The sequence below is a fragment of the Ascochyta rabiei genome, chromosome 2, assembly GCF_004011695.2.
Source record: "Ascochyta rabiei chromosome 2, complete sequence".
In the NCBI taxonomy this organism is placed as follows: Eukaryota; Fungi; Ascomycota; class Dothideomycetes; order Pleosporales; family Didymellaceae; genus Ascochyta; species Ascochyta rabiei.
Window position 1 is genome coordinate 153,462 of NC_082406.1, and position 23,382 is coordinate 176,843.

At 57.2% G+C, this 23,382-nt stretch overlaps 9 protein-coding genes across 9 annotated transcripts, besides 11 other annotated features; 7 read left to right on the forward strand and 2 right to left on the reverse strand.

Moving 5' to 3' along the window:
* Nucleotides 1-23: part of a tandem repeat that runs on past the window's edge.
* A 445-nt stretch (nt 24-468) lies between these two features.
* Nucleotides 469-976, forward strand: EKO05_0001024 (uncharacterized protein; the record flags this gene model as incomplete). Its single annotated transcript, XM_038937475.2, has 2 exons — nt 469-489; nt 632-976. 2 exons carry the CDS (start codon nt 469-471, stop codon nt 974-976), a joined length of 366 nt encoding a protein of 121 aa, XP_038801790.2.
* A 1,106-nt stretch (nt 977-2,082) lies between these two features.
* On the forward strand, nt 2,083-2,499 carry EKO05_0001025 (uncharacterized protein; the record flags this gene model as incomplete). The annotated part of the gene is made up of 2 exons (XM_059635558.1): nt 2,083-2,377; nt 2,432-2,499. The coding sequence occupies 2 exons, from the start codon at nt 2,083-2,085 to the stop codon at nt 2,497-2,499; spliced, it is 363 nt and encodes a 120-aa protein (XP_059491541.1).
* Nucleotides 2,500-2,971: 472 nt separating this feature from the next.
* EKO05_0001026 (uncharacterized protein) lies at nt 2,972-3,951 on the forward strand (the record flags this gene model as incomplete). Its single annotated transcript, XM_038937614.1, has 3 exons — nt 2,972-3,007; nt 3,054-3,222; nt 3,275-3,951. 3 exons carry the CDS (start codon nt 2,972-2,974, stop codon nt 3,949-3,951), a joined length of 882 nt encoding a protein of 293 aa, XP_038801791.1.
* A 991-nt stretch (nt 3,952-4,942) lies between these two features.
* Nucleotides 4,943-4,976: a tandem repeat.
* A 429-nt stretch (nt 4,977-5,405) lies between these two features.
* Nucleotides 5,406-6,071, forward strand: EKO05_0001027 (uncharacterized protein; the record flags this gene model as incomplete). Its single annotated transcript, XM_059635559.1, has 1 exon — nt 5,406-6,071. The coding sequence occupies one exon, from the start codon at nt 5,406-5,408 to the stop codon at nt 6,069-6,071; it is 666 nt and encodes a 221-aa protein (XP_059491542.1).
* Nucleotides 6,072-6,831: 760 nt separating this feature from the next.
* Nucleotides 6,832-6,876: a tandem repeat.
* A 20-nt stretch (nt 6,877-6,896) lies between these two features.
* Nucleotides 6,897-8,404, forward strand: EKO05_0001028 (uncharacterized protein; the record flags this gene model as incomplete). Its single annotated transcript, XM_038937413.2, has 4 exons — nt 6,897-7,122; nt 7,180-8,047; nt 8,097-8,277; nt 8,330-8,404. 4 exons carry the CDS (start codon nt 6,897-6,899, stop codon nt 8,402-8,404), a joined length of 1,350 nt encoding a protein of 449 aa, XP_038801792.2.
* Nucleotides 8,405-9,087: 683 nt separating this feature from the next.
* On the reverse strand, nt 9,088-10,283 carry EKO05_0001029 (dCMP deaminase; the record flags this gene model as incomplete). Its single annotated transcript, XM_059635560.1, has 3 exons — nt 9,088-9,470; nt 9,520-10,215; nt 10,262-10,283. 3 exons carry the CDS (start codon nt 10,281-10,283, stop codon nt 9,088-9,090), a joined length of 1,101 nt encoding a protein of 366 aa, XP_059491543.1.
* Nucleotides 10,284-10,571: 288 nt separating this feature from the next.
* Nucleotides 10,572-10,618: a tandem repeat.
* Nucleotides 10,619-10,774: 156 nt separating this feature from the next.
* On the forward strand, nt 10,775-13,111 carry EKO05_0001030 (dCMP deaminase; the record flags this gene model as incomplete). Its single annotated transcript, XM_038937372.1, has 4 exons — nt 10,775-10,974; nt 11,031-11,139; nt 11,189-12,550; nt 12,605-13,111. The coding sequence occupies 4 exons, from the start codon at nt 10,775-10,777 to the stop codon at nt 13,109-13,111; spliced, it is 2,178 nt and encodes a 725-aa protein (XP_038801794.1).
* A 743-nt stretch (nt 13,112-13,854) lies between these two features.
* On the reverse strand, nt 13,855-15,893 carry EKO05_0001031 (26S proteasome regulatory subunit rpn6; the record flags this gene model as incomplete). The annotated part of the gene is made up of 3 exons (XM_038937103.1): nt 13,855-14,861; nt 14,936-15,518; nt 15,675-15,893. The coding sequence occupies 3 exons, from the start codon at nt 15,891-15,893 to the stop codon at nt 13,855-13,857; spliced, it is 1,809 nt and encodes a 602-aa protein (XP_038801795.1).
* Nucleotides 14,864-14,878: a tandem repeat.
* Nucleotides 14,879-14,913: a tandem repeat.
* Nucleotides 15,465-15,492: a tandem repeat.
* Nucleotides 15,609-15,645: a tandem repeat.
* Nucleotides 15,894-16,046: 153 nt separating the features above from the next.
* Nucleotides 16,047-16,105: a tandem repeat.
* Nucleotides 16,106-16,245: 140 nt separating this feature from the next.
* Nucleotides 16,246-23,360, forward strand: EKO05_0001032 (uncharacterized protein; the record flags this gene model as incomplete). Its single annotated transcript, XM_038937323.1, has 2 exons — nt 16,246-16,337; nt 16,394-23,360. The coding sequence occupies 2 exons, from the start codon at nt 16,246-16,248 to the stop codon at nt 23,358-23,360; spliced, it is 7,059 nt and encodes a 2,352-aa protein (XP_038801796.1).
* Nucleotides 16,678-16,712: a tandem repeat.
* Nucleotides 16,969-17,004: a tandem repeat.
* Nucleotides 23,361-23,382: the final 22 nt, after the last annotated feature.

The following is a 23,382-nucleotide window of genomic DNA, read 5'->3' on the forward strand; positions in this document are numbered from 1 at the left end:
CTCAGGTGCTCAGGTGCTTAGGTTAGCAGGTAGAACAAAGTCTGTCTGTAAGCAGGCTCCGAAATTGCGCTGTGACAGCTTTGCATCAACACGCAAGGTCGTGGTGATCGATTGACCAAATGTCCAGGTGATGGCGCCAGACACGCTAGTGATGGATGAGGTCAGAGCGCATGCACAGCCACTTGACTCGAACGCTTTGCGTAGCATCCGTAACAAGGTGGAGATCTCATTTGCACCCTGTGTCACCTTTTCTCCCTTACACTTTTCCTCTCATTCATTCTGCCTCGACAGTGCGATTCCAACGGTACCGCATTCGATAGACAACAGTCGTGGTTTACCGGAAAAGAGTGGACCGACAGACTTGGAACGAGCACCGCCCAGCTTCGCCGCGCAACGCATCCGGCGACTTGCGACTGAACACCTTCACTCTTACATGACACTCGTCGCCGTCACCAAAACCTACTGAAAATGGATCCCAACAAGCAATACGTAGGTTTTCACTCTCACACTCCCATTGCAGTGCTCAGCACAACCGTCGGCGCAACTCCAGTGCTTCAACACCTCCTGCGCCACATGTCTCGGCTTGCATTACCGCATGTGATTCGGGCTCAGTTCACTAACTCCAATGTAGGGCGCACCGCCGCAGTATCCCCAGTCACCCCCACCGATTCACCACGATGCTGGGCCATACAACCAGGGCGGCATGCAGCCATACCAGCAAGGCCCGCCCAACAACGACTACTACGGCAACTCGCCCAACCCCTACCAGCAAGGCGGACCGGGCTACGGACCACCTCAGGGACCTCCTGGACAGTACGGTCAGCCACAGCAGCAGATGTACTATCAGCAAGGTCCACCACCACCGGGAGGATATTATCAGGACGACAGGAGGCAAGGGCAGAGCGGGAGCGGTGGACTGTTCGCTGGTCTTTGCGCTGGTCTAGCATGCTGCTGCTGTTTGGATTGCTTGTTCTAAGCAGAGGTCGTGATGCGAAGGAGCACGGCTGGAGAGGGAACCTTGCGGCAGGTCGTGGGCGATGGTGCGCTGGCACGATACATACTCGATACTTCGCGCCTGCTGGACGGGCTAATTGCTAATCCTGACGGGCGGAAGGGATGCAGAGGAAGCGGCTCTTTACGTTTCCTTCGTCAGAGATTAGGTCTTTTCTTTACATGTGCGTTCCAGAATATACTGAGATTGGAGACGGCACCCTTCGCAACACCAACGTAAGTGACACACTTCTGCGCACGGGACTGCAGTTTGACTCTGTCCCGCGCATCACTGCGAACGTCGAGTTCCAGCGCTCGATCATGCACGTCTGCCCCGCACCTCCACATTCCAACCTCGCTGTCATGGTCCATCTCAGTCGATCATGAGAGCTGACGCAGCTTTCTCATCAGCCGCAAGCCGCTTCCCAGCCTCATGACATTGCCAGTCCCTGACAATCGCGCTAATCAATGCCCGAATCGTGCACTCTGCCCCACAGTCGGGAGGAACAAGGAACAACGCCCCAGCCGCACGGGCTCCACTTGGATTTTACTCAGCTCCATGACGTCCCGCGCTCAACAACACAGTCTGACGACTGGGACACGCGTTGAGATCCACTGACGTGTGTTTCTATTTCTAGATGTATGTTGCGTTGGGAGGCATCGAGCATATAATAGTCGAGGTAGAAGCTGACGACACAAACAGTATCATCACAGACCATTAATCGCCACGAACACCATCACCCATCAATAGCATTCACCAAGCCTCACGGACACCAGCTTGTTGCTCGTGGTGCAGACATCCGACTCCTTTACCACAGATTCACAAAGCCAGACTTCCGTGCAATAGAACGCTGTCGAGAACAACGCATCGACTGGTTTTTCTTTGTCCTACGGTGCACCTGTTCTGCATTCGGAGACACTTTCGGACCTTCCGATTGCAACCGTAAGCCCATCTGCAGGGAAGCGGAGCTTAAGCTTGAAATAGACCGATCTTGCAAGAGACATAAACTGCTTGGTTTCCTGGACGACATTGAAAGCCTCGACTCCATCGATCCATCAACCCTCCATCCCAACATCATTCTCATCGACAACATGAAGATCACCGCTTACGTCGCCGTTATCGCTGCTGCCGTCCCGGCTGTCTGGTCTCTGCCTTCAGGGCTCGTCGCGAAGTCGTTCAAGGTTCCCACATGCGGAGCTGAGACGTGTTTGGCTTCGTCAAATGGCACATTTATTGCCACCGGCGCATCCAATGGCACTGCACCCAGCGACCTTGGACAACTATGCTCTCTTCCCCAGGAAGACGTCACACGTTATGTACAGACTGTACAACCGTGCATCGATGGCGATGCAGGCAGAGCAAACTGCACGGAAGGGGCGATCTATCGTAAGTCAATCTTGACATACCAATCGAAAAGAGTGTGTCACTAACCTACAACAGAGTACAAAGACCTGCTGAAGAGTGTCTGTGCGAGCGATGCCTACCATAGGACCGTCCAGTGGGCCTGAATATGTTTCCCTCTTCGTCCAGCGTTCCTGCATTTGCGTTTACGATAACGACATCACGTTCCTTCAGCATCACAACGGAGTTTGGGGCATAGCATTTGCGCATTTACACACAAGACCGTCACGCATGACGTGAACACGCACAACGCATCTACATAATCGATAATGAATACACTCCTTCACGCTCTCACATACTGCTCTCTTCTTTCAACGTGTTCGTGCTATACTTGGACTGATGGCAGCTGGCTGGTCTGGTGTTCACTGGCTGCCGTTTCAGCTCGGCTAAGTGGTGCAACATCTCTCACCTTCACTGCAGACCGTTTGCTTATCGCGATGGACCCACTTGCAGCATCTTTCGGACCTTCACTTGAGCGGCCTGGACCCTGAGCACCGCGTTGCTATCGTATATCTTGGCCTCCAATCGAGCCTTCATTTGTTACATCACTCAGTCCGGCGCGCTCCCACCTCCTGCACAATGGCGACCACTGGGGATCAACTACCAGGCTGCACGGTAAGAAAATGGCCCATCACTCACGGAGCTCTACTGACTTCAACAGATTCCCGATAGTTGTATGCTGCATCCGGGTCAAGGACTTGCGCGTCGAGATGCGTTCTGCGAGAACGACCTCAAATGCATCTGCAAGGCCGACAACCACCTTGGGAACAATAGCCTGTTCTCGAACGAGTGCCTGTTGAGAGAGTGCACCGATGGGCACGACCGCAAGCGTACGTGCATGTAGTCAATCGAGTATTGGATGACGAAGGCTAATCTCTACAGTGTTCCTAAGGAATTGGCTGGAGTCGTGTCGACAGATTGGCAGGTCCGGCTGGGATGACATGCCGTGGGACTGGGAGCCATATCTCCCGAACGATGGCGAAGTGCTTCTTGGACCAACGACGCTCCTGAACGCTCCACCTGCGACTACACCCAGCACAGAGCCTTCATCTGTGTCTGTACTCACATCCACTGCGGCTGTTGCCACTTCGCTGCCTGAGGGTTCCTCGTCGACATTCAGCACGACAGCCTCCAGTAGTCTGGTAGACACTTTCGACATCTTGTCGACGCCTACGACGAGCCTAGAGACAACCTCAAAAACATCACAGCCTGTCATGATCACCTCCCACACCCTGAGTCCCGGCGCAGTCGGCGGCATCGTGACCGGTATCCTACTGCTCGTTCTCTTTTTCGCCGGTCTGGGATTCTTCTACTGGAAGGCCAACAAGAAGGCGAAGGAGAAGAACAAGGAGGTCGCTATCTTGAGCGACAGAGTCAGTGGATGTGGCTTCCAAAGGCGCATCGACGAGCTTCTTGCTGAAAGCAATGGCTCCACTGGCACCATCTTGCGACACCATGTGCCGGCACCTGCAGAACTGGCTGGCGCGTCGGCTTCGACGGTGGGAGTGACGAGTGCGAGTAGTTCGGTGTACAGCGTTGACAGTGCTCGGGCTATGTGAGCAGATCTATGTACGGGGAGAAGAGAAAAGGCGAGAGTAATCTATAATACTATATTCGGTGGTGCAAGTGAATGGACTACATGGACATAGACCAGGGAGCCAAGAGTGGAGGAGAAATTGCATTCCTTCCCGGCTACTTTAATGTATGATGATTCTAAGTCGTTCGACCTTTTGCTACACACGCAAGTACGCATCCGTTGAACCCGTATTTACATCGCACAGCCACGACCGACTTTACTGCATCTGATGATCTACGATGGGCCACTTAGCAAAACGTAGGGATGAGTAAGGAGAGTCTACACTAAGTAGCCCTGTCGTTTTGGAAGGCTCTTTCTCAATTGTTCAGTAGCTACTCCTACACAATAGTGGAATCTCTCTGGCACAGCCACCTCGCTTATCGTAAACTTGCAACCCCCCGGTGATAGCTCGAATCCTTCACCACAGCCAAGCAGCCCATCACGAACCATCGGGTACAGTACCACCCGCAACAACGCCCCCACCAATCAGCCTCGGAACATTCCAGCGCCGCAACCGCAACCGCCACCCCCCTGCACCAAACCCCGCCGCAGCAAGACGCATGTCAAGGCTCTGGCAAGGCGGTGTTTGCTCCAGTCTCGGGAACTGAGACTGTGGCTGCATATCCCCGCTCTTGATTGGCTCCGCTGAGATACAAGGAGACGTCCTTCGCCGCGCCTCCCCAATCGCGGAGCCTGCGCTCTGCGAGCAGTTGCTGCATACAGAAGAATTGCATGCGGGAGAGCGGGTGTGACAGCTCGGGTGGAGGTGTTGGTTGAACAGAGTAGGAGCGGATAGTGCTATTGGACAACGAGAGTTAGAGATGGGCTTGGCTTAGGATTTGGTGGAACGCTCTCTAACGTACAGGATCCACGGGAGTCAGTTGTGTGCGTGCTGGCTTGGTGTGTCTTGATGCTGGGCTTGGGCTCCTTTTTTTTGATTTCTTGGAGAATGAATGTGGCTTCAGATACCTACACATATCCATATCCATATCCATACCCATACCCATACACACCCGCAGGACTCCATATCAGCCAGAGTTGCTCGCTCACTCGACGATATGCAACACGGCTTCTCAGTACTCCTTCTCTATCGCCTCTTGGGGACTTTTGTCGACTTGACCATCGCCCAGGCGACCTGTGTTCCTCTAAACAATTTGCAGATATTGCCTGAATGCACCGTATGTATTCGTTTCCTGGTATTTCCGCAGTCTCTAATGTACCTAGGACGAATGTCTCAACACCCATACCAGGAAATGCGATAGAGAAGGGTGTTTGTGTGGAGACGACCTAATGTCCTGGTGTGAAACCAGAGAGGGACCTCAAATTTGGTTCGCTCAATATGGCTATTGTGTGCTAAAGGGATGTCCGGATGATGGGGACATAGAATGTATGTTACTCTGATCATTCTGCTTGTATATACTGACAGGGATAGCTTTGATGGCCATATTCACGCTCCTATGCGAGGGCAGTGTTGGAGGTCCGTTAAACAACGATACTGTGCCGTTGCCGTTGGGTGACTATGCAGTAAAGAATACAGCTAAGACGACGGCTACACCAGCTTCCAGTCGTTCAGAAAGCCAGTCTTTGGCCACTTTGACTGGAGTCATTCCTGCTGGAACTGGAACAGTAGCATCCGGGTCGCTCTCTTCAAACACAGCCGTAACCGTGAGCGACAGCACAGTGACAGAATTGGACGACAAAGCTTCATCAATGTCGTCTGCAGTTAATACCGCCTCTTCTTCAAAGACAACTTCGGACGACCAGCCAGTTCTCAGCACAGCAGCCATCGCCGGCATAGCCGTGGGCGGCGCGGCCCTCCTTGCCCTCATCATCGGTGGTGCATTCTTCATTCTGCACCGCTACAAGCGCAACAAGTCCACGAAGCTAGCCTCGCCACCAGTCTACGAGCCTGCTGACGAGAAGCACGCGTACGGAAAGCCAGAGCTAGACGGGCAGGCACTGGAATACCAGTACTCAGTAATGGGCGTGGGTGCACCAACGGAATATGCTGAGCTGGACGCAGGGGCTCCTGTGAGTCCAGGACGGCAATCAATACAACGGAGCGGACATGATGAGAGGGCCAGGACTAGGCAAGACATCTGAGCCGCCTGCAGCTTGTGTTGTGAGGGTTCGGGGGGGCATGTGTCAACTACAACGTAGTATCGTATACATGGAGCCCAGGAAGAGACTGCGATTTTGTTGCATATCGATCAGCCAGATGAAAAGCCTACTGGTTGCAATCATAAAGCTTGCGTTGCTGGGGTCAGATCTTTTGCTATTCTTGTTGCTGTGAAGACCTCTGGTTGATCCCGCTCCATCTGGTGCGCCAGCTAGAGACAAGTAGACTTCAACGTCAACGGTCGTAATGGCTTGACACGTAGGCATCGGGGCTAACAGCGATTGCGCTGACGTCGTTGCGGGACGTTCGTATTGAAGCTCGGCGCCAACGCCGCTCGAAATCCCATGTTCACGGCATTGCGGATCGGGCGGCTCTCCGGGTACCTGTCCATCAACCTAGCCATTGGATACGCCATTCTGTCTTCAGTATAGCAGCACGCGAGCTCTGACGACGTATCTTTGACAACTTTCTTCGTTTCGATTCAAGCTCAAAAGCCGCACGCAGCAGATAACGATTGTTGCAAGACAAAGATGGCTCCTTTCGTACTTGCCGCGTTGACGTCACAGGAAGCTCCACTCGAGCGCCAAAACCATTGGCGCCTCCAAAATGTCGCCCTTGGCTCGACGAATACCTGAATGCTAACATTGGCACGGAGAATCGATTCGCTTCAGGTCGAGACTGACGGGGATAGGAATTAAGCCACGAACCTACAGTGAAGATCTCGCAGGCTTTTAACGCTTCTCCCTCAGCTCTCAGCTCTCGATCCTCAGCCCTCGATTCTCAGCTCTCGCCAACAACAAACACTCGCCATGAGCGGTATCGTCCAACCTCTTGTGGGAGGCATCCAGGCTACGGTCTCTGTCATTCTCACCATCAGCTTCGGAGTAGCTTTCTCTCAGTTCGGCCTACTGGATGCCGATGCAGCAAGCAAAATCTCCAAGACTTCTGTCAAGGTCTTGCTGCCGTGCCTATTGATCAACAATCTGGGCGAAAACTTGAATCCTGAGACAGCACATGAATACGTCCCTATTATACGTAAGTTTCCTTGACTATATTCAAGGGTGCAATGTCTCGTGCTAACAACACGACTAGTCTGGGCTATTGTTTACAATGTCCTCTCTATCTTCCTTGGTCGCGTGCTCTGTAAAGTGTTCAACCTCCCACGATGGACCATTCCCGCGATCGCCTTCAACAACACTACGTCGCTTCCACTACTTCTTATCCAATCGCTGGAGACGACTGGTATTCTCAGTCCTCTTGTGTCGTCTGGCGAGAAAACATCCGAAGCAGTGTCACGTGCACGAACTTACTTCCTGGTCTCGGCGGTTGTGTCGCATGCTCTCACTTTTGGCATTGGTCCTAGTGAGCTGAATGGTGACAACGAGGATGGCCCTGAAGACAGCAACGAACAGCAGAATGGAAACGCAAACGATGTGCAGGGCGACGGTGCGCCTCGCCAGCGGTACCGCGATGACCCAGAGGCGCAAGAAGATGATAACGAAAATGAGGACGATGACAACGAGTCTTCAGACTCTGCGCCTGAAACCTCCCTCCTCCCTCGTGCAGTCAGACATCGCCTGCACAGGACGAACAAGCATACCCACAGCATCGTGAACAGCTCCATGGACAAGCTCCCATCGTTTCTCCAGACAGCTATCACCGCAGTGTACAATTTCATGACGCCCCCTCTGATTGGAGCCATTCTTGGAGCAGTCATTGGTCTCGCTCCTCCCCTGCACAAGCTCTTCTTCGCAGATAGCAATGAGGGCGGCTACCTCAACGCCTGGCTCACCCAGAGTATCAAGAATATCGGCCAGCTTTTCGTTACGCTGCAGGTCGTAGTCGTGGGCGTGAAGCTTGCGCAGGCACTGCGTAAAGAGAAACGCGGAGAAAACACAGGGACACTGAACTGGACACCCATTGCCATTGTCACTGTTGTCAGATATTTCATCTGGCCGGCGTAAGTCACCTACCATCACTCTTCGTGCAAGACAGCTAACAGCAAGCAGTATCAGCGTGGCTCTGGTATATGCGCTAGCCGCGAAAACCTCATGGCTGCCCCAAAATCCTATGCTGTGGTTCGTCATGATGTTGATGCCTGCCGGACCGAGTGCCATGAAGGTCATGGTACTCGCTGACGTGTCAGACGCCGAGCACGAAGACAAGATGATCATTGCGAAGTTTTTAGCTGTCAGTATTACTCCCACGGCCCTCGTGCGAACATTTACTAATGTGTGGCCAGATCGTTTACGCAATCTCGCCTCTGATGACGTTGAGCGTTATTGGCGCTCTGCAGGCTTGCAACGCTGCTATGTAGATTGATCATGATCATGATCATAATGCCATCTCACCATCGCTTGGCGTTCACGGGATGAGAGACGGGGCAATACACCATACGAACAGCTTGGCAGTTCAGCGTAGAATTCATGTACACGACGACACAGATGAACCCAAGTGGCATAGCAGCATCTTGTCCCTGTCCTTGTGATGCCAAATCATTGGCGAACGGCCAGAGGATGACGTATGGAGGATCTGCGTTGGATTTATCAATCTGCTTACGATCTCGGTTCGGTAAAGCCATGGTTGGCGGCTACGCGAATCTTACTGTTCAGGGATTGCGAGGCATGAAGTCCGAGTGAAGAGGTGCCGATCGCGCGCTTGTTGTTAAAGGCCACCATAACGAGCTGAAGAAACCTCGAAGCATTGTCACAATCACGGTGTTTCTAGTATACTACTAGTAGAACACTTAGTCTGTAACCAATTGGCGGCATGCGATCGCTTAGGTGGACCAGCAAACATCTGAACTCATGGTGAAAGCAATGCTCACGAAGCCGGTCGTAAGAAGCCGACCAGGGCAACCAGCACATGATGGAATGAGGGGAACGATGTTTCCCAGCGTGAGTGGCGCAATATGCAGTTTAGTTCGCAGCAAGCGGGGGTTTTAGACCTAGTTCGCTCAAAGCAAGGAAATAATTCCTGGGAGTTGTACACTTCTGATATTCACAACGGCCTTACAAAGTCGTCACTGCTCAGTATCTCGCGAACGTCTTCGCTCTGTACCGGCGTTTTGGGAGGGGCGCCTAGCGAAAGGTCCACTAGTCCATCTGCAGGTGGTGAAAACTGACGTAGCTTTACACCACTCTCAGCAAAGATGCGGGCCGTCTGGTCGTCCACAAGGTAGCCCTGATTATACACGACTTCACTAATGCCGACCTGCGTGATCTTGACGCTGCATGTCAAACACGGGCAGGTGTTGCAGTAGAGAATCGCCGATTCGCCGATGCGATCTCGTCCAGCTTCGAGAAGAGCGTTCTCTTCGGCGTGTAGGCACAGACACGTGGATAAACCTACGCCCCCTTTTGCGGCGTTGTTGCATCGTGGGCCTGCAGCTGATCAGTCGTGTTTTCATCTCCAACGACCGCATGAACGTACATCCACCCTCGTTGCAGTTGGTCATGCCCCTTGGCGTGCCGTTGTAGCCAGTGCTGATGACTCGTTTCTCCCTGACAACAACGCAGCCGACCCGCCGCTTCATGCAGTTGCTTCGCAATGCTGCAAGATCCGCCAGCTGCATAAAGTACTGGTCCCAGCTGGGGCGGAGTCGTGCTTCGTCCGTGAGGTTCAGTGAGCGTACGGCGTCTCGCAGCGAGGCAATCGACGTGGTGGAGTTCAGCAGCTTGAGCTGTGCTCGTTGGAACAGAGCGCTGAGACCGGTGCGTTGGGCGAAGAGGTGGGCATCGTTGCGCAGGACGAAGTCTTGGAGCGTGGGAGGTGTGAGGCTGTCGACGGCACAGCGGTCCTTGAAGCGCTGCCAGCGTACGCTGACGGGTGCGTCGACGCTGATGAAGAGGAAGAAGGGGCGTCGAAGGAGTGCGTCAAGCACCTTGTCGTCCCAGATGTCAGTCGTGACCCATCGTTCTCTCCATCTGAGGGTGACGAATTCGAGCAGAGCGTCGACATGTGCAAATGTGTGCTCGATGGCCGTAGAGGCTGATGGAGAGGGGACGTGTGCGTCAGATGCCGACTTTTCGACGATGGGTGTGGCAGCGGTGCGGGCTAGACGGAGGCGCTTGAAGCCATGCTCGTCGATGAGGTAGGAAGCTATCGATGACTTGCCCGCGCAAATTCCTGGGCGACGTCAGCGGCTGCTCGGCGTGGCCAGCTGGGCGCTTGCCTCCACACAGTCCAATAAGCATAACGGCCGCTTGGCACAAGAAAGCACGACAACAGATTGCTGGTGTATCTTCGAGATGGCCAACAGTGGACACAGCGCAGACGTGGAGGGTGGAGGGTGGAGCGTGTCCTAGCGCGTCCTAGCGCGTCAGCAGCTGCAGGCACGCGTCGAGCCGCCGCCCCACTTCTGGGCCTCGGGGCGGGGCAGCGAGCTCAGGTGCCAGGTGCGTCGCAGCTGCAAGACATTCAAGACACCGCCCACCAGGCCAACGAACGGTGCCTGGCAACCTGACCACTCTCCTAGCACCTAGCACCCACACACCCACACACCCACACACCCACGCACCCACGCACCCACGCAACCATAGCGCTCACGTGCACTGCTTTGTAACCAGCGTCGATACTTGTGACTCCCCTCTGCTCTCTGCTCTCTGCCCTCTCTTGCACATACACACCCATACACCGTGATCGTAATCGCAGCACCAGAAGTGCTCCGCCCGCGCTAATCCCCACCATGGCGACGCTCAAGTTCGCACCCTGGCAGAGCGACGTCGACGTGCAGTTTTATGCAGCGCTTGCGCATATCAAGATCAACCATGACAAGCTCGACGACTCGGCGCGCAAGGTGCTCGGCTTGTACGAGACTCGCCCGGGCGACCACGCCTCGCGCTCCATGCGCATACAGATACACCCCAATGCGCTGACATCAGACGAGTGCGTCCTTCCGCTCCAGTCCCGTATGCGGCCGCGCTGATCCAAGGGAACCGTAGCACTCCGCCCAACCACTGCCGCGCCGAGGGCATCATCAAGAACTGCAACACCATAGAGGACTACAAGAACCTCGATCGCACAGCCACACTCGACAGATGCGCTCAGACAGTGCGCCACATCCCCGGCGTCATCTGCTCCAGCTAACCGATACGCGCAGATATGGGACGCCATCCACGACGGCTCCATCTACGAGTGTCCCTCTCTCCTGTCCTCCTTCACAGCCATCATCTTTGCGAACCTGAAAAAGTACAAGTTCACCTACCACTTCGGCTTCCCTGCCATACAGTCCGACCCCCAGTGGAAGCAGGTTGGTGACACGAGCAAGCTGAGCGCAAGCGAGACCACACACCTGGTGGATGCAGTGCAGACCTTCAAGTACAGCAACGACGTACGGCAAAGGGGCTTCTTCATCGCCAAGCGCGTCCATGGCGGCGGCGAGGTAGATGACGCCCCAAAGACACCGGTCACGCCAGTCACACCGGTCACGCCAGCGGAAGAGATAGGCTACAAGTGGGTGGTTGGAAAACTGGGCGCGTACGAGAAGGGCTTCTTCGATGACGTGGACAGCCAGGACCGCTTCATAGGCTTTTCAGATCCCTCGACCTACACAGACAACCCGGGGTGGCCGCTGAGGAATCTGCTCATCCTTATAAGACATCGCTGGCGGTTGAACGACGCACAGATCATATGCTACCGCGACACTCACCTACGGAGAGACCAACCGAACTCCCTCATACTTCAGATCAAATCAGATCCCATCGCCGAGGTCTCAACCACAGCGACTGAGGGACCGAGTGCTCGTCCCAATGCACCAACGCTGCCCAAAGTCACTGGCTGGGAGCGCACAGAGGCTGGCAAGCTGACATCGCGCAACGTCGACCTCTCCGAGTACATGGACGAGCGGAAGCTGGCAGACCAGGCTGTCGATCTCAATCTGAAGCTCATCAAGTGGCGCATAGCGCCCAACATCGACCTGGATGTCATCAAGAACTGCAAATGCTTGCTGCTCGGAGCCGGCACGTTGGGATCGTACGTCTCCCGAACACTGATGGGCTGGGGCGTCCGGAAGATCACGTTCATCGACAACGCAAACGTCAGCTTCTCGAACCCCGTCCGACAGCCTCTGTTCAACTTCAAAGACTGTCTCCAAGGCGGCGCGAAGAAGGCAGAGCGCGCCGCCGAAGCACTTGAGGAGATCTACCCCGGTGTCGACGCACAGGGGCACGTCATGGAAGTGCCTATGCTCGGGCACCCCATCACAGACCAGACCAAGACGAAGGAGCACTTTGACAAACTGCAGAAACTCATCGCCGAACACGACGCCATCTTCCTGCTCATGGACACACGAGAGAGCAGATGGCTACCCACCGTCATGGGCAAGTCGGCCGGCAAAATCGTCCTCAACGCCGCCCTCGGCTTCGACACGTTCGTCGTCATGCGCCACGGCCTGAAGCCCACGCAGGATGGGCAAGTAGAACTCGGCTGCTACTTCTGCAACGACGTCGTTGCGCCCGCAGACGTGAGTGCTCCCTCCCCTCCAAGCGTCCATGCTTGCTAACACGAACGAATGCAGTCCCTCAGCAATGCAACCCTCGACCAACAATGCACCGTCACGCGCCCAGGAATCGCCCCGCTAGCATCGAGCCTGCTAGTCGAGCTCCTGGTTTCCATCCTCCAACACCCCTACAAATCCCTAGCCCCTGCTCCTTCGACCACCAAACCCACTCCCACATCCACGTCCACTCCAGCAGCAGCAGCCTCCCACCCCTCCCTCCCACCGCCCTTTGTCCACCCCCTCGGCACCATTCCGCACACCATCCGCGGCTACCTCTCCACCTTTACGAACCTGCAGGTCGCGGGCCAGCCGTACGACTGCTGCTCCGCGTGCAGCGCCACAGTGCTAGAGGCGTACGAGGCAGACCCGTGGGGGTTTGTGCAGCGGGCGCTGGACGAGCGGGGGTGGGTGGAGGAGATGAGCGGGCTGAAGGAGGTGCAGCGGCGTGCGGACGAGGCGGCGGGAGACGTGGAGTGGGACAGCGAGGGCGAGGGCGGGTTGGACGACGAGGGCGAGATGTTGTAGCAGACACACCCAACAAAGCTCGTGCAGGTTCTATATGCATATATATACATTGTCTACTAGCAATCACAGAGTTGGCCACTCTTTTGTCCCGAGGAGGTTGCTTGTGCGAGATGTCCTGGTTCTCAACACCTGTATACTTGTATCAGCTTCTGAATGGTAAATACAGATCTGCGTGAGTTGGGCTGTAGAGGGGAAAGTTTGGACTCGGGGAGTTCCTTGCACGGTGGTAAGGTAGACTATTCATCGTCTCTGACGCGTGTGATGGAGAATCTCGTGTAGTAGTAGGTAGTAAGGTTACAGATCTATTACAACTAAAGAAAGAGACTATTATTATCTCTAATATATATAATAGAGAATCTTATATAGTAGTAGGTAGTAAGGTTACCTATCCATTATAACTAAAGAAAGAGACTATTATTATCTCTAATATATAATAGAGAATCTTAGGTAGTAGTAGGTAGTAAGGTTGCCTATCTATTATAACTAAAGAAAGAGACTATTATTATCTCTAATGTGTAATAGAATCTCAGGTAGTAGTAGGTAGTGAGGTTGCATCCGTTGTAAAGAAAGATAGACACGAGGCCAGGTGGAGAAGCTCAACGTTAGCGTGCACGCGAGGAGGGTTCTGATTGGTTTCAGTTCATCTGGCTTGTACTTGATCATGTTCATTATGCGGGCTGTGCCGTCTATGCTATGCGTGTAGAGTACACAGTCCAGGTGGCCTCATTCTCTGCACGCACGAGCTACTCGAGCATCGACGCCTGGTTTGTGTACAGGACCTCGACGACGCTGTTCAGCTTCTCGATCGTGTTCAGGGCGGCGTCGTAGCCCTTGTCGCGTTCCGACTCGTCGTACACAATCAGGCAGCCGGCGCCCTGGTCCAGGACGCCGATGATGACTTTGTCGAGGATCATCTGTGAGAGCTTGCGCTCGACCTGCACCGTGTCCAGGCCGACCATCTTGGCGACGTGGACGATCTCGACTCGGCTGTAGGGCTCGATGACCTTGATCAGGTTCTGCTCCAGCATGTTGTCGTAGAGGCGCCGAAGATGGCTCGTGATGAAGCGGTCGCTACCCAGCTCCTGTCTGAATTCCGTCAAGGCGCTCTCGTACTCCTCAAGACTGCGGTTGGTGTGTGCTCGCGCAACGGCCTTCATGGCGTCGAGGCGCTTGCCGGCGTACTTGACAGCGTGCTTGGAGGTCATGAGGGTGTTGACGTCGTCGCCCAGGTTGAGCATGATCTTGCAGAGCAGCATGTACTGGAGCGCGGAGGTGGCCTTTTGCTCCTCGTCCTGCGAGTGGTATCCCTCCATGGCCTCGATGAAGTAGGAAAAGGAGGTGTTGAAGTCGCCGTCCTCTGCGTGCAGCATGCCGCTCTGCATGTCCAGGCCGGCCTGCAGCAGGGGCGGGGTGTAGACGGAGGCGGCCGAGGTTCGTGCGGAGGTGAGGGCGGCGCGGCCCTTTGAGATGTTGCCGAGGGCGTGGTAGACTCTCGATTCCAGCAGCTGGACCTCGACCAGGACCAGCTTGTCGTCCAGACGCTTGAGCTCCTTGAGCAGGCTGTTGATGAGGGCCAGGGCCTCGTAGTACGACTGCTTGGCCATGTACAGCGAGACGAGGCGGGTCTCGAGGTTCTGTCGCAGGAAGCCTCTCCGCTCGGACACGGCCCAGTCTATGCATGACTTTGTGACGGAGATCTGGGTGTCGGTGGTGTTGGGGATGGCGGTGAAGAGGTCGAGCAGCTGGCGCACTGGGGAGGGGTTAGCATTGGGGGTTGGGGGTTGGGGGTTGGGGTGAGGGGTGTAGCAGCGGGCGCTGCCTTACCCAGCTTGGATGTCTTTGCTTTGGCAAACGACGACAGCACGGAGCGGGCCTGTCTGACGAGCTCGGCGAGGGCGTCGGCCTTGTTCTGGTCGCGGTACAGGTCTCCGAGGGCGAGCAGGGCTGTCTCGTAGTGCTTGATGGCCTGCTCGTTGCTGCCGGGGTCCTGTGACAGCACGTCCTGGTAGATCTTCTCGGCCTTTGCGGGCTCCGTCTTCGCGAGCTTCTGCGCCTCCTCTATCCGCTTGCCCGTGTCTGCGGCGGCCATGCTGGGTGGGGGTTGCAGAGACGGGGGTGTTGCAGAGACGGGGGTGTTGCAGAGACGGGGGTGTTGCAGAGACGGGGGTGTTGCAGAGACGGGGGTGTTGCAGAGACGGGGGTGTTGCAGAGATGGGGGTGTTGCAGAGACGGGGGGTGGGCTGCGATGGGCGTGCGATGGGCGGGCGATGGGCGGGCGATGTGGCGGGTGTGGAGAGCTCGAGTGGTGATGCACAGGCACAAGCTCGCCCGCCGGAGGGAGGCACACTGAGATGCGGCGGCGGCGGCGGCGGCGGCGGCGGGAGGGCTTGGCACACGTCCGCCTCACCTGCTTTCGGCCCGTCAGCGCGGCAGGCTGGGCACACGTCCGCCCCGCACGTCAGCGCCAGTCAGCGCCAGTCAGCGCGGCAGGGCCCAAGCTCGCCCGCGCGCCCGCTCGCCCGCTCGCCCGCTCGGGCACTCGGGCAGCCCCATAGCAACGGACGACGTCGAGCTGCAGGCGCTGTGCGGAGGCGGCCTCGGGGCGTTTGCGCATCGCGGACAGCTGTTGGACGTGGGCCACGGGCATCCAGCCTGCACCCGGCGCTCGCTGTGCAGAGGCGCGGGCGAGGCTGCTGCCGGGGTGACGGGTGCGGTGAGGTGCTGTGTTGGCAGTCGCGCCTAGCCCGGCGAATGAGATGACGTGCAGCCCGTGTCGGCCCATGTTGGTAAACAAGCGTGCAGTACATAGCGACTGCCCTCGCCCGGCCTGACCACGACGCGACGAGCAAGACGTCCTCCCACACTCACGACTTCACGACCCCGTACGCTACCCCCGCGCTGGACCGCCGAGTCGTTTGCGCGTCCGCCGTCTCTTGCCTGCCGCCTGCCGCCTGCCGCCTGCACGTCGTCTCTTGCCTGCCGCCTGCCGCCTGCACGTCGTCTCTTGCCTGCCGCCTGCACGCCCTCGCACTGCCCGCCGCCTGCACGCCCTCGCACTGCCCGCCGCCTGCACGCCCTCGCACTGCCCGCCGCCTGCACGCCCTCACACTGCCCGCCGCCTGCACGCCCTCGCAATGGCGTCCATGGAGCGCGAACACTCGCAGGACCGCGAGCTGGTCCGCCACCACGGCTCCTCGTTTTCGTCCACAGACCGCTCGATTCCCATGTAACAACGCCGCACGCCAGACCCCCTCGCTCCCACGCCCGGCTAACACCCCCCAGGTGGGACAGCGCAGACCCAGACCGAGCCCCGCCGCCGCTGCCGCTCAACCCCGGCTCGCCCACGCTCACCACCCGTCCCAACACATCGGCCGCCATCATGCGCGCAGCAAAGGCGCTCGAGGACAAGGCGCGCGAGAGCCTGCCCACGAGCTCCTACACCACCAACCCCATGCCCTCGCGCTCCCCCGAGCGCTCGCTGATCAAGGGCAACCAGCACAAGCGCATGCAGTCGTTGCAGCCCAGCGGCGTCCGCGACCTCCGAACCTACCTCGACACACACAAGTCGCCCGACCGGTCGCCCGACCGCCCCCAGACCCGCGACGGCTCCCGTTCGCGCGAGGCCGAGCGAGACTACTTTGGCAAGGACATGGACGCCCGCTTTGGCCAGTGGGGCACGCCCTCGCCCCCCAACCCCTACGACCTCGCCCACACGCCCACCACGCGGCCCAGCCATCGCGCCATCCTGGGCGAGAACACACCACCCTCGGCCACGATGAAGGCCCTGCAGACCATGACCATTCCTCCGCACATTCTTGACCCTCCCCTCCAGACCACCACCAACGCGTCCACGCCCACGCCCGCGCCAGCGCCAGCGCCAGCGCCAGCGCCAGGACAGCCTCTCGACTCCATTTCTACACAGCTCCTCAGCATCGCAAACATCGTCTCCAGCTTGCAAAAGGACATGTCCCAGCTCAGCCGTCGGAGCAAGGACAACGCCACCGACCTCATCAGCCTGAAGGAAGCCACCAACAGCCGCGACGAGGACATTCGCCAGTCGCTCAAGGACCTCCTCAGCTCCATGAGCGAGAAGCAGAAGGCGACTGCCGCTGCCGCCGCCGCGGTAGAAGAGGCCCGCTCCGCGCCCCTGAACCTCCACGACCCCCACATGACACCGACCAAGCAGTTCACCTTCCCTCGCATGTCTTCGCCGAGCGCTTGGGCAGACGAGAGGATGGGCAGCCCCAACCCATACTCCGTCGAGGGCGCCGCCAGCGTAGCCATGCTGGAGAAGATCATCCGCGAGATGGTCACCAAAGACGGGCAGGAGCGCTTGATTGCGACTCTCCAGCTCATTGTCGACAAGGCCAACGGCGACACGGCAAAGAAGGTGTCCGAGCTGGTCGAGTTTGTCAAGCAAGGCTCTGCTGCCAGCAACCTCGCTCCTCCAGGCTCGGCCTCTTTCCAGCCATCCCCTGGATCGGGTGCGCTCACACGAACCCTCTCCGACACCTACACAAGTCCCAAGGCAGCCGACTTCGTCAGCGAAGAGATGCTGACCTACCTCCGCAAGATCAAAGACACGGCCGCCGAGTCGGGCTGCGTGACCATGGCCACCAAGTCGCTCGTCCAAGACCTGCGAGGCGAAGTCCTCGGCATGGGTCGAGAGCTCGCTCGCAAGATTGAAGAGGCCGAGCAAGCCAAGGCCGTAGAGCCACACGCCGACCCAGAGCAGACAACCCAAGAGATCAACGCCATCATCCAGGCAGGCCTCGACGACCTCAAGGAGCACATGGACAAGGTCATGCGCGAACGACGACGGCAATCCATGTCTTCTGTAGTCACTCGCGGGACTGTCGATAACAACGAGGTCTACGACGTCGTCAAACACGCACTGGCAGAGCGTGGTCTCGACCAGTACTCTGCCCAGGGCGCACCCCTCGACAAAGAAGCCATCGTCGCCGCAATCCGCGAAGCGTACGACAGCGTCGAGATGAAGCCGAACGTCGAGATCCAGCAGTTCGGCCTGGAACGGGATGAGATCCTGCAGTGCCTTCGCGACGGTCTGCAAGACTACCACGGGTCCGGCGCCGTCTCCAAGGATGACATTGCCGACATGATCCAGGACTCGCTGCAGCAGCTCCGCCTGCCTCCACCCGTCAACGAGGCCAACGAGATTCGCGAGGAAATCCTCATGGCCGTTCGCGACTCGCTCGAGGAGCTGAAGCCGTCTCTCGTTCCTCAGCAGCCTCAGACGGATGGCCTCTCGCGCGATGTACTCCTAGACGCTATCAAGGAAGCCCTCTCCACACATGAATTCGGCCCTCAGGAGGTTGAGATCCCTCAAGAGGCGCTGTTCGACGCTGTCAAGGCTGGCCTGGAAGCGTCACAGCCTGATGTCGATGCCAACAACGAGGTCATTGTCCAGCGCATCCAAGCTCTTGTCGACAGCATACACACCGAGTTCAAGGACTACTCAGCCGCCAACGGACGCGACACTGAGCAGGTTCTGGATGCGCTTCGAGATGGTCTGGACAGGCTCGGGGCCGAGCTCCAAGGTCACTTCGACAAGGCTCCTGACGCACACCAGCAAGATCTCATTGTCGATTCTTTCCGCGTAGAGCTGGACAAGCTGCGCGAAGACGTGCAGGGCTACGTTGCTGAAGGTCCCCGTGGAGATCAGGAGTGGAGCCGTGGCGACATGGTCACCTTTATCAAAACCGAGCTTGAGGTTCTCCACGAGGGCCTGAGCGCCAAGCTGGTCCCGGCCTCTGACGACAAGGAAGAGCTGCTGGCAGCGCTCAAGGCTGGGTTCGAGCAGATGAATTCTCAGGTCGCTTTGCGTAGCGAAGATGCTGATTCGAGCGATGATATCAACGAAGCCTTGAAGCACGAATTCGACCAACTGAAAGAAGTCATCCTTGGAGACACCGCAGGCCACAAGAACGATGTCCTTGAGAAGCTGGAAGCCGGATTGGACGGACTTCAGGTCGGGCTACGCGAAGCTACTGCTACATCAACACCCAATGACGACCTCCTTGCCGCCATGAAGGAAGAGTTTGAGCATCTGCGCGAAACCATTGGTGGTTCGCTCATGAAATCCGGTGGCGCCGACAAGGACGACATCATCGATGCTCTTCGGGAGCTCGTAGAGGGTCTGCGCGCAGCTCACGACACCACTTCCAAGGAGAGCGTTACCGTTCTGCAAGCTGAAATAGGAGCACTGAAGGAGTCACTCGGCGGCGCACTTGTTCCTGCTGGTGACGACGACAACAACAACAAAGCAGAGATCCTCGATGCTATCAAAGCCAGTCTCGACGAGCTCAAGGCGTCATCCGCATCTGCGAGTGTCAACGAAGAACTCCTCGAGGCTTTCCGTGGAGAACTCGAGCAGATCCGCCAATCAGATGGCCTCACTCGCCAGCACGGACGAGCCGACACAGAGGAAGTGTTGGAGGCAGTACGCCTGGGACTCGATGATCTCCAATCGCACATGGAGAAGAAGCTTGATGGCCCTCGAGATGGCTCCTCGTCGGGCGAGATCATGGACGCCCTGAACGATGGACTCGAAGGCCTGCGAGCAGACGTGGCCACTCTTGCCAACAAGCCTGTTGATATGACTGTGTCATATGAGATCCTCGATACACTCAAAGAAGGCCTGGCAGCTTTGCGCGAAGACGTTGCTCTTCTCAAGGGCACGGCTTCAGCGCCGTCTCCAGCGCCAGACGTCGAGATCGAGGTCGAGGTCGATGCTGCTCCTGCTGGAAATGAGATGGTGCTTGCTGAAGTTCCTGGCGATGGTCCAGCCGGAGATCGCGAGATTCCGGACGAGCCAGCGGCCGAAGAGACCGTGACGGAGGTTGAAGAGACCACAAGCCGCGAGGTCGTTCCCGACTCTACACAGCGCGACGATGTGGAGAAGATGGAGTTCATCCTGTCTCAAATCCACGCGAAGATAGAAGCCATGGACGCCAACATCCAGGCCCCTGCTTCAGCTTCCGAAGCAGCCGCTGCTCCTGGAACTGCCATGAAGGACGACCTTGTCTCTATCGAGGGCATGCTGCAGGAAGTTCAAGCGGCCGTTCTCATCTTGCAGGAGCGTGATACCCCTCCGCCGATTCTCGAGGGCTTCGCCAAGAAGGAAGACACCGACGCCATTGAGACGCTTCTTGTCAACACGAAGGCCAAGATCGAGGAGCTTGTCTTCCCCGACCCGGCCACTGCCGTCACAAAAGAGAATCTGGAAGATGTCGAGCTGGTTGTACGAACCACATCAGAAGCCTTGGACGCTCTCGCCAAGAAGATTGAAGAGGAAGGAGCTACCAAAGCGGATGTGACGGTCGTTCAGGTCATCGCCGACGACATCAAGACAGCCCTCGACGAGATGAAGGCAGCGAAGCCAGACGATGAAGCCGATCCAAAGGCCACCAAGGCGGATGTCGATGCGGTCTCCCTCCTCGTCGACGATCTCAAGGCTAAGCTCGACGACATGAAGATTCCCGATCCTGAAGAGATCCCGTCAAAGGCCGACATGGAACAACTGACTGGCCTCATCCATGAGTTCCGCGACAGTCACGAGAAGATGAAGGACACCTACGAAGAGGACATCCTCAAGACGGCGAACAACTTCGACGATCGTCGCAAGGAAGCTGAGACTCTTGTGGAGAACATCGCAGAAGTCAAGATCGCTCTGGACACGATGAAGGAGGAAATCTTGACAAACTTCAACGAGGGTGGACCCATTGAAGGCTTGAAGACGTCCTTTGCTACGCTCGAGGAGACCATTGGCGCAAACAACGTCACTGCTGACGTCAAGGAGCTGATGGAGACGTTGGCTCGCGAATTCGAGCGTGCTCACGGGTCCATTGAGGGTCTGCAGAACGGTCACGCTGAGCAGTCTGCGCTTCACCTCGAGAAGCATGACCAAGTCAAGGGCGCCATTGTTGCCGACTTCACTGAGAAGTTGGACGACAAGTTCAACGTCCTGATGGCCAAGTACGACGACGCTCAGCTCCTTGCTGACGAACAGGCCCGAGTGATGAAGGAGAAGGCCGAGGAGCAAGAGAAGATCTTGGAGACCACAAAGACAATGGCCGACGAGCTGCGCTTGACCATCGATACGCTTGGCGCTACCATCGCCGGCATGAACGAGCGTTTCGAAGAGCACCAGACGAAGATGGGTGCTGACTCGGCCACCGCATTCGAGAAGCTGGATGGCTCGCTGGAGAAGATCGACAGCGCTGTTGCCAAGTTCGAAGAGCAGAAGCTTGAGGACAAGTCCGAGCACTCTCACACCCGTGACGAGCTGAAGAACATCGAGAACATTTTCGTCGGCCTGCAAGACGAGATCACCGAGCACAACCCCAAATTCATGATGGCCCTGCGCGAGATTGAAGCGCTCGTCAAGGCGCATTACGACCACGCCCAGAAGTCAAAAGAGGAGGCTGATGAGCACACTCGGGCTATGCATGATGAAGCCAAGGCACGCTCTGAGGAGATCCAGACCCACTTCGCAAACCTTCCTAAGCTTCTACCTGCTCCCGCTCCCGAGCCGGAGAAGTATGACGATGCTCCCGTCCAGGAGAAGCTCGACAAGCTGCTCGCCATTGAGCCCTCGGCTGCATACGACGATGCAGCTGTTCAAGAGAAACTGGACAAACTCATTGGCCACGCAGATGATGCGGCCAAGGCTGCCGGTCAGCTTGAGCGTCTCGACGAAATCCACGCTCAGGTCAAGGTGACAGCTGTTGAAGTAAGCGAGTTTGTCGCCAAGCAGACTCAGCTCACCCTCGAGGGCAACGAGTCGAAGGAGCGTGAAGCGGAGGAGCTTGCTTTGCTTGTCGAGCGCCGCTCGGCTCAGAAGGAACAGCTTGAGGCCGACCTCGAGAATCTCAAGGTTGAGAAGGGTGCCTACAAGGAGCAGCTTCACGCCGAGCTCGATGATCTGAAGGCCGAGAAGGACCATGTCCTCCAAGAGCTGAAGGAGGAGAAGGCACGTGTCATGGCTGAGCTGAGGGAAGAGAAGGACCGCACAATGCAGGAGCTCAAAGAAGAGAAGGACTCCCTTCTTGCAATCGTCGCCTCTCTCCAGGCGGAGCGCGAGAACCTTGCCAACCAGAAGGTCCGACTCACCGGTGAGGTGTCGTCGCTGCACACCGCGCTCGACATTCGCCGTGAGGAGCTGCACATGATGGACGCCAAAGCAGACGCACTTGAGCGTCGCATCCTGAACGGCATCATGGATCACTCTCGGGCTTTGATGATTGCCAAAGGTTCGAATAGTCCTAGCAAGCTGAAGAAGCGCATGAGTGTCGATGCTGGTGCGGAGCGATCGTTGCCTCCCAGCGCAACCGCCAACGCGGTCAACATGGCGCTCAAGCCTCGCCCTGCTATCCGTCGCAGTGCACCCAACAGCTCCGCGGATCGCCGCATCTTCTCCCTGGGCCAGATCAGCGGCAACGCTCCTCCTGCGGCGAAGACTCACCTCGCACCCACTACGGCCAACACTAGTGGTGGTCTCAAGCGCGCCCATTCCGTCAAGACGAGCCCACGCAAGTCATCCTGGAACAGTCGCCCCAGCGCCGTTGTGGCGAACAAGGAGAACGCTCCACTTCCGGAGGAAGATGAGACTGAGACTGAGGCTCACGCACCAGCATCGGTTGCTCCTCCATCCGTTGTGGAAGATGTAGTGAGCGAGGCGGGCACTGAGCGTCGTTACAGCGTCGCCAGCGAGTCCAACTACGCTGAGAGCTATGCCGAAGGCGAGACGCCCGGTGACGATGGTCGCTCGAACTGCGGCAGCGAGTACACGTACGGCTCTGGCTCTTACATGAGCGGTAGTGATCTCGACCGCCGCACCTCGTACGGTTCCACAATCGCGCGCCCTACTGCTCCCGCTGAGAGCGCCGTTGACGGTGCCTCGGAGTCGGAGTCGGAAGAGGAAGAAGACGATGAGCAAACTGCCAAGCTCGACGCCTCAGAGATCTCGGGCGTCACCGGTTCCGAGCTCTCTGATGTCACGGCCTCTGAGGTCTCTGAGATGCCTATGCCCACCGAGTCAGCCATTGACCGTGCGGTAGCCGCCGTGGCAGAGGAGATGAAGGAGAACCCCGAGAACTTTGCACCCACAGACTCGGGTCTGGGTACCGAGCCACCCACGGCCAACCTCACGCACGGCGAGCTGGTCGACGCAGACTACTTCCGCAGAGCGGCTGAGGAGGAGAGCGTACTCGGAAGCACCGTCGGTTGAAGGTAGTGCTGACCAATCTCCA